The 8,805-nt window shown below is 34.3% G+C and overlaps 1 protein-coding gene across 1 annotated transcript; it reads right to left on the minus strand.

Annotated features, from left to right (window-relative positions):
- Positions 1 to 761: 761 nt before the first annotated feature.
- LOC131631445 (uncharacterized) lies at positions 762 to 1,082 on the minus strand. The gene has a single exon (XM_058902242.1). It carries the CDS (start codon positions 1,080 to 1,082, stop codon positions 762 to 764), a length of 321 nt encoding a protein of 106 aa, XP_058758225.1.
- Between the last annotated feature and the right edge of the window lie 7,723 nt (positions 1,083 to 8,805).

The raw sequence follows: 8,805 nt of genomic DNA on the forward strand, positions 1-8,805 counted from the left end.
TGACAAATGTATCTTAATGACCCAATAAGTCTTCTATACTATGTTAAGTCAACATTATCTTCATTTGAGTCTTTTGACAATTGCAGTATCGGTTTTGCAGGTGTTGAAGTCGATTTGTATCTTCCATATCAAATCTCATGAGTATTTCACTTGTACATCTTCTTGGATGCATCATTAAAACCCCACTACTCTTGTAGAACTAGATGCCAAGAATATATAAAATGTCGCTCATATCAGACATTTTGAATTCCTTGATAAGATCCCCTTTGAAGTCTTCGATCTCTTTCTAGTAGCTACCTATTCTAATAAGTCATCGACATAGAGACATAGCACAAGCAATTCACTATTCATTCTCCCTTATAAAACTGTCAATATTCTTATTCCAAGCTCTTGGAGCTTGTTGAATCCATACAGGACTTAATGCAGCTTGTAAACCTTTCTCTCTTTGCCATGTTTCACAAACCTAACTGGTTGTGCAACATTAACTTCTTTGTCTAAGGGGCTATTCAGGAATGCACATTTCACATCCATCTGACACATGTGCCAATTTTTCATGTTTGCTAGACCAACAACTAACCTGATTGTTTGGATCCTAGCATCACATGAAAAACTTCATCGAATTTGATTCTTTCTTTTTGACGAAATCCTTTCCCCACTAGTTTTTCCTTGTGTCGAGTTACTTCATGTTTGGGATTCAACCTCACCTTGTATACCCACTTCACATCAATTTCCTTCTTGCTTTGAGGAAATTTGACAAGTGACTAAGTGTTGTTGACTTCGATGGACTTCAGTTCCTCATTCATAGCTTTCATCCACTTAGAATCCTTCAATTCCTTAATTGCATTGACTTGTTTGACATCTGTATAGAAAGCATAGTGTACCAGCTCACCTTCATTATCGACTGCATCATCTGATGTAATCACACATTCTTGCTTGTCTTTCAACATACTTCTTACCATGTTCATGATGGTTCGCTTCTTCCTTTCTGCAATTCCATTATGTTGTGGAGTGTAGGGTGGAACCACCTCATGTACAATCCCTTCTTTTTCACATAATATTTCGAAGTCTTTTGACACATACATTCAACCACCATCAGTCCTCAGAATCTTGAGTTTTCGACCACTTTGTCTTTTGACCATATATTTAAATTTGGAAAATACCTCGATCATTTCACTTTTCTTCTTGATCAGGTAAGTCCAAAGTTTTCGACAAAAATCATCTATGAATGTGACAAAGTATTTGTTACCTCCAATTGAATCCACTTGAATAGGACCACATACATCAGAGTATATGACTTCAAGGATTTCCTTCGACTTGCTTCCTGTATCCTTGTTGAAGTTGTTCTTGTGCTGCTTTGCCTGGATACATTTCTCTCCTACTTCGTTTGGAATGCCAATTTTTGGTAATCCTTAAACCATAATTCTTCTTTTCAAGCTGTTAATGTCTTTGAAGTTGAGATGGACAAGTCGATAGTTCCATATCCATTCATCTCCGGTAGCTGCAGTCACAAGGCATTTGTGCTCCATCATATTAAGTTCATTCTTGAAGGTTCTATTATGAGACATAGGAGCCTTCAAGATTAACCTTCCACTTGAGTTAACAACTCTCATCATCTTATCTTTAATCGGCACCTTGTAGTTATTTTTGATAAACTACCCTATGTTGAGCAAATTGCTTTTCATATCTGGTATGTATAACACATTGGAAATTACTGATCTTATGCCATATTTCCCCATAATCAGAACATCACCAATACCTTCAGCTGCTTGAGTGTTGTCATTTGCAAATTTCACCATGTTCTCCGTCGAGGGTTTTATGTTGACAAACCAACCTTTCCTTCGAAACATATGTGATAAGCATCCTAATTTCAAGTACCATTGGTCCTTGAATCTTTATTCATCTCATGTTGTAACCATTAACATCATCTCTTCTTCTTCTTCTTCTTCTTCTTCTTTTTCTCCATGTTTTGCAAACTTTGCGTAATTTTCTTGATTCTTTTGATTATTTTTGGAAAATCTCTAGAATAGTGACCATACTTCTGAAAATTGAAACACTAAATGTGCTTTGGTATGAGGGCTTTCTTTGATTCGACCAACTTCCTTCTTACTAATTTCGACTAGTCAAATTGTTGTATCCTCCCCAACCTTTGTTGCCATTCAAACTTCCTCTGCCTTTCTTTTCTTTTGCTGACTAAGCCTGCAGGGCCACATCACTCTTCGACTTGCTTGCATCTCTTTCAGCCATTCTTTGTTCACGAGCTTTAAGCGTCCCTTGAAGCTCTTCCTTTGTCATGGTTGAATAATATTTTGACTCTTCTATCGAAACTACCACGTGGTCGAATTATGGAGCCAATGACCTCAAGATCTTTGCAACAACTGATCTTGATGTTAACACTTCTCCATAAATCTTGATTTAATTCACTTGTTTCGTAACCCTAGTGAAGAAATCAGTTATGCTTACACTTTCTTACATCTGAGGCAATTCATACATTCTTTTGTGAGTTTGTAACCTCACCTCTTTCACCTTTTCTATGCCTCAAACAAGTTTCCTAAATTTCCCATGCTTCTTTTGATGATTCAACATCATTTAGTTATGCTTTCATTTTCTTACATCTGAAGCAATTCATACATTCTTTTGTGAGTTTCTAACATCACCTCTTTCACCTTTTTTGCGCGTCAAACAAGTTTTCCAAAATTTCTCATGCTTCTTTTGCTGATTCAGCATCCCTCAGCTTTTCAAAATTATCTGGATCAACACATTAATGAATCATTAAGAGAGATTTATGATTCTTCTTCTTAAATTCTTTGCGTGCAGCCTTTCCTTCATCTGTCAACTCTTCTGCAAGTTGTGTTACTCCTTCTTTCACAAGATCCCAAAGATCTTGATAACAGAAAACAACATTCATGTGTTTAGCACAATTCTAGTCATTTTGACCCTTCAGAATTGGGAGACTCATCGGAAAATGCCCATTCAGATGATTCATTGCTATCGGGATTTTCTTCCACAAATGGCTCAGCCATTGCTCTAGATACCAGATGTTGGTGTAACACCCTAATTTTTCCCAATGTTTATTAATATAAATTCAGAGTAATTTGTCCAAGTAATAAACATGCAATTAGGATATCACACTTCTCAAATCATATTAAACTTGCTCAATTATTTAAATAGATACATAACATATTATGTGAATGACGCAAAACAAAACTTCATAATTCTCAACTTCCAATTTTATTACGCATTGGAAAGGATTCACATAATATTATCAAAAATAATTTGCATCCATCATAAAAAAAACATTTATTCAAATAATAGGGAGTTCGTAAGACTCCAAACAATCATCAAAGACAACAAGAGTAATCTAAGCGTTCTTCCCCCGGTGTTACGTCTCAGAGCACGGCCCGGCTCAATATAAGCAGCAGAAGATCAACATCTTCCAAGCTACCCCAAAAGCGCACTAACCCTCATTACCTACACGTTACCAACATAGGGGTAATATTCAAACAAAAGGGGTGAGATATCATAATAATATAAAGAAGCGTATGATAACAAGTAAATGAGAATAAAGTCATACACAATTTCCCACTTCATAAAACATCAATATCATTTATCAACAATTAATAAACAAGTATTCAACAACAAGCAAATCATTATCACATCATTAGTTATACAAAGATTCATTACCAAACAGCTCCTCATCATTCATCATTATGCAAAAAAATCATGAGACCAACAATTATGCAAATGCATGTGGTACCAATAGGGCATACACCCTTATCACAAAATTGCCAATAAACATAGGCATCAACAAGGCGTACACCTTCATCACAATTTTCACTCAATCCACACAATGGGATTGAGGCTATCTTAGTTTCCTAATCCAGGCCATCATAATTTGCCAAACCAGGCCATCGTTGTTTGCAAATCCAGAGAATCACGAATGCAATGTATGCGACACAACATGCAACACAACGACAATAATTATGCAACCACGAGGCATAAGCGTTCCACAAACGCCAATATAGGCCATCACTTCATCGTCATAACAACATCAATTCATCATTTTAATCATACCTCATCGTAGGCTTCGTATTACACACATCACCAATCCATCATAATCATCATCATGCAAAACAATCGCATCAATCATACAACGTTATTACCATCGCATATTACATAAGATACACACAAACAAGCATAAATTATATCAAATGATTTTATACTGGTTTCCAATATATTTTTAGAAGATAGAAAATAATTTTAGTTTTCCAACGGTCCAAATGGTGTATCAAACACACACCCGAGTCAAAAGATATGAATTTTCAAAGTCTTACGAAGAAGCAAAACACCAACATCATATTGCAACATACACTAACAACACAAAACTTCATCACACATGAATTAAATTTAGTTCCAGAACTTGAGGCCATTTTTACAAGAAAGTATATTGTATTATCTTTCCAACGGTTCAAACGACGCATCAAACGGACACCCGAGTCAAAAGTTACGAATTTTCAAAGTTTTGAAAAAATTCAGTCAACACAGTGGTTACCGGTTTCTTAGTTCAAGTAACTGGTTACTTCAGTTAAAAAAGTCATTTTTCACATTTTCGCTCCCAGATAACCGGTTACTTCATTCAAGTAACCAGGTACTTCACAATAACCAGCCCAGAAACCCCAATTTCTCTTTTTTTTGTTAGGTAACCGGTGACCACTGAACTAGAAGTGTTTTTCTGCTATTTTTTAGAGTACGAAACCATTCTTTCTCAAACCCAAAACCCCCCAATTGTACCAAAAAATTATATTTTGAAATTACAACATTCACATACACATATTGTACGACATTCCTACACACTTTACACAACTAGTTCATCAAATCAAACACAATTATGTCCATGATTCAATTGTTAGGATCACCCATTCTCGAAGCAATTCAAGAATAAAGAATCACACAACAAGACTCATATACCTAACATTATACAAATACAAAGTCAACACATACTGATAAGACTCATTATTAACATACATCAATTTCATGAATTCCTCATTAAAACCTAAGTTATCAATAAAAACCAAAAACTCATTCCTTCATACAAATCATCATACCCAATTTTATATAGTGATAACCCCACCCTTACCTTGGAGTTCTTGAAAAAGCCTCAACTTTAGTAGTGGAGATTTCCTCTGCTCCTGAGCCCTAGCCTTCTCTTCTCTCTTTTCTCCAATTTCACGTTCTCTCTACTTTTTTATTCCAACTCTCTCTTTCTCTTATTTTAGTAAACCCTTCACTAATTTATTTCTTACCAATGGGCTTAACACATCACACCCCCTTATTCCTCATGCTAGCACAACTTACGGCCCAACTAATTATTGATTCATTATTCTCTTATTAGTAGTATGATTAAATCTAAATAACAATTCTTATTATAATCATATTAAATCATCTAATTTTCCAATAAATCAAATCAAATAAATAATTACAACTAATTATATTTATTTGATTCTACGACTTCTAAATCAAAGGCACTATTCTCTATTTTACGGATACATACCCTCCGAAACCACAGCCATCCTATAATTTATATTTTCTCCAAATAACTCACAATCGAATAATTAAATAAAATAAATGGGCGTTACAGTTGGAATTAAATCCAAGATTTTTCTTGTCGCTACACAATGACAATAAGAAGAGAAAGTATAATTGGGGTAAGATTGTGAATTAGAGGTTGAACAAAGAAGAAATAATTCTGCAGAGTTTCTCGAATTTTTTTTTTTGAATAACCAAACTTTAAAAATAAATACAAAAAAAACTCATATTTCAAAAAAAATACCCCAATGACCATGTTTGGGAGTGTTTTACACGTAGGGGCCATCCCACATGGCGCCTCATATATTTTTAAATTTTTTCAGGTATTTGCAGATTTGATGTTACCTGCGGATTTACCTGTAGGCCAAACATTAAATAGTTCTGCAGGTAAATTTGCAGGTAACATCAAATCCGCAAGTAAATCCCCAATTAACTAAAAAATTTATAAAAAAAAAAGAGGCGCCACGTGGGATGACGCCTACATGTGAAACATTCCCAAACATGATCATTGGAATAATTTTTTTGAAATATGAGTTTTTTTTTAAAAGTTTGGTTATTAAAAAAAATCTCCGAGTTTCTCTCTGCCGACAAACTGTGAAAAACTTTATTCTTCAAAATATGCAACGACAATGTTCAAAAATGTTACAATAATAGGGATTACTCTCTCTATTTATAGTTTTAGGTTACCTTTCTCCCTACGTCAAATCCCTAAATTCATAATTCAGCTTACACATAGTTGATCAACATCTATGCATCTCTGACATAGTTCACACATAGTTGATTAGCATCTATGCATCTCCGACATAGTTCACAGATAGTTGACCATCTTCTATTGACTATCTAACAAGGTTCAGACATGGTTATCTGTCATCAGTGCATCTCTGACATGGTTCACACATAATTGACCATCATCTCTGCATCTTGTCATACCCCAAAATTTGCCCATCATATTTTAATATATCTTGACTCATATGATCTCCATTTACTAAAGCATATGCAAGAATTGGGCATACTTACTTATCTCCTAAACAATCAACCCACAACTAGGGTTTTGATTCTCTCAAAGTAAAATCAGGTTCTGAAACCTCAAGTGGATTTCATGACCTCCCATATGCTTCAAAGCATCCTCATGCCAATTTTCAAGCCCTGAATCACAAGAGTTCCCAATCAACTGCTCAGATGCTCAACAATCGATCTATTTGACCTAAAAGTCAACTATGGTCAAACCACCGTCAAAATTCTTGAATTTTGGTCAACATCAAGGATATGAAGTCACATTCATAATTTTATCAAGGGTTTATCATGATTCATCAAGGAAAGCTCATAAATCAACAAAACATATAGTTGCTAAATTAGGGTTTTATAAGAGAAAGTCAACTGAACTTTGACTGATCATATCTTCCACATGCTTTATCAGAAATTCCCCAATCAAAGCTCATTCTCAAGGAAATTTAATTCTATACAACTTTGATGTTGGGACCAAGGTCAAAAAATGCTTCATTTAAGTGATATAATCCAAAAGATTATAGGTCCTTTTTGAAAGTCAACCAAAAGAAGTTTTTTGTCAAAGCCCATATCATCAAGATAAAATCTCCAAATTCAAAAAATGATCCAAAGTGGCTTGTAGAGGACATCTTGGGATTTCCAAAAAGTCCTAGAACTCTACCATATCTTAAAAATTGAGGGAGACATGCCTTGTCAAAGTTGGACAATTTTGAAAGAAAAATGTGAAACAAAAGTGATTCAAAATGGATTTTCTTGCGAGCAAGCCCAATCTTTTTTGTCCAATATTGATCTTCAAGTTATTCAAGACTCCAAATATTGTTGCCACGAATTTTTGAATTTTATTTGATTTTATATGAATTATTAATCATTTAAAAGTGATAAATAGTTTATGTAAATCATGTAAAAATCAAATATTTGATTTGAAGGCATATAGGAATCAAATCTAATTACCATTTATGCCATATTTTCAATTCAATTTCGTGCACATGGTGATTGGAGTAGATTGAAGCAAATAAGGCCAAGTTTAGAAACAATTTCCAATCAAATTTTCCAAGATTGCAATCAATGATTCAAAGAGATTTGGTCCAAGATTAGTAACCTAAATCCTTCTCCTATAAGTACTAAAGTTATTCAGATGCAAAAGGGGATGAATTCTCTGCAGTCAAGAACCCTAACCAAGTCCATTAAATTGAAGAAAAACTCAAAATCTTTTCACATTTGCAGCTTGATTCAAAGAATTTTGAAGGATAAAACACGTGCCGGGAGGTGCCCTGAAGCTTTTCCAATCATTCCCCAAGGTTGAAGCATCCCGAAACATCCATAATTGATCACGGTTTGCACACTTGAACTCAAGTTCGTTTTCAATGATTTGCGATACATAAATACATTTTGATCATATAATCTTGTTTACCATGATGTTATGAAGGATTGTGGATAATTTAATTTGAGTTCAATTGTCGGTATCAAGATTCACCATAGCTAGGCTTTACGTTCTTGATTTTTGGGGATTTTATTTAGAAGCAGCATTAGGCCAAATTAAGGGGTCTATTATGTTCGTAAAACAATTTAGGATCGATCTGGTTTGCTTGTTTTCGTTTCTTGTTGATGATTTACAGGTTTAAATCGCAAGAACCTACGGCTACGGACAGAAAATGTAGGTAAAGGTTTTGGCAACGGTTCGTCTGTCACTATAGCCTATAACAACGGTTGCAGGGAAGTAGATGACTACATGGCAAAACATGATTGTCTGGATTCAAACGTGGAGCGCACATTCTTCTTTGGGAGACCGAAGGGATTCTGTGTGCCTCGCTCCATGCTAGTATGATGCACTCTAGTTCCAGCAGCCATCAGATCACTGCCAAATATGATCCAACACACAGAGAATTGCAGGTGCACCATGTACCTCTCAAGCATGCCACACTGAATCAAGGCGCCAGGTTTTTAATTTTTTTTATTATTTATATATTTCTTTATTTAACTCTTTTCTTAATTTATTTCTTTTTTTACTAAAAAGTCTTTTTATCAATTCTTTTCAAAATTCAATCTTTTTTATAAAAATAATAAAATTTGTTTTAATTAATGAAATTAGTTTTTTTTAGCTAGTAATTAATTTAAATAATTAGTTAGTAATGTTAACTAGGGTAATTAGCTAATAATTTAAATTAGGTTAATAATTTTAAATTAATTAGGTCTAGTAATTTAATTTAGGTTTTTAGA

The sequence above is a fragment of the Vicia villosa genome, unplaced genomic scaffold (assembly GCF_029867415.1).
Source record: "Vicia villosa cultivar HV-30 ecotype Madison, WI unplaced genomic scaffold, Vvil1.0 ctg.000825F_1_1, whole genome shotgun sequence".
Lineage (NCBI taxonomy): Eukaryota > Viridiplantae > Streptophyta > Magnoliopsida > Fabales > Fabaceae > Vicia > Vicia villosa.

Coding starts and splice junctions, on each gene's coding strand:
- LOC131631445 (XM_058902242.1), bottom strand. CDS start 1,082: ATGTATGTGTCAAAAGACTTCGAAATATTATGTGAAAAAGAAGGGATT.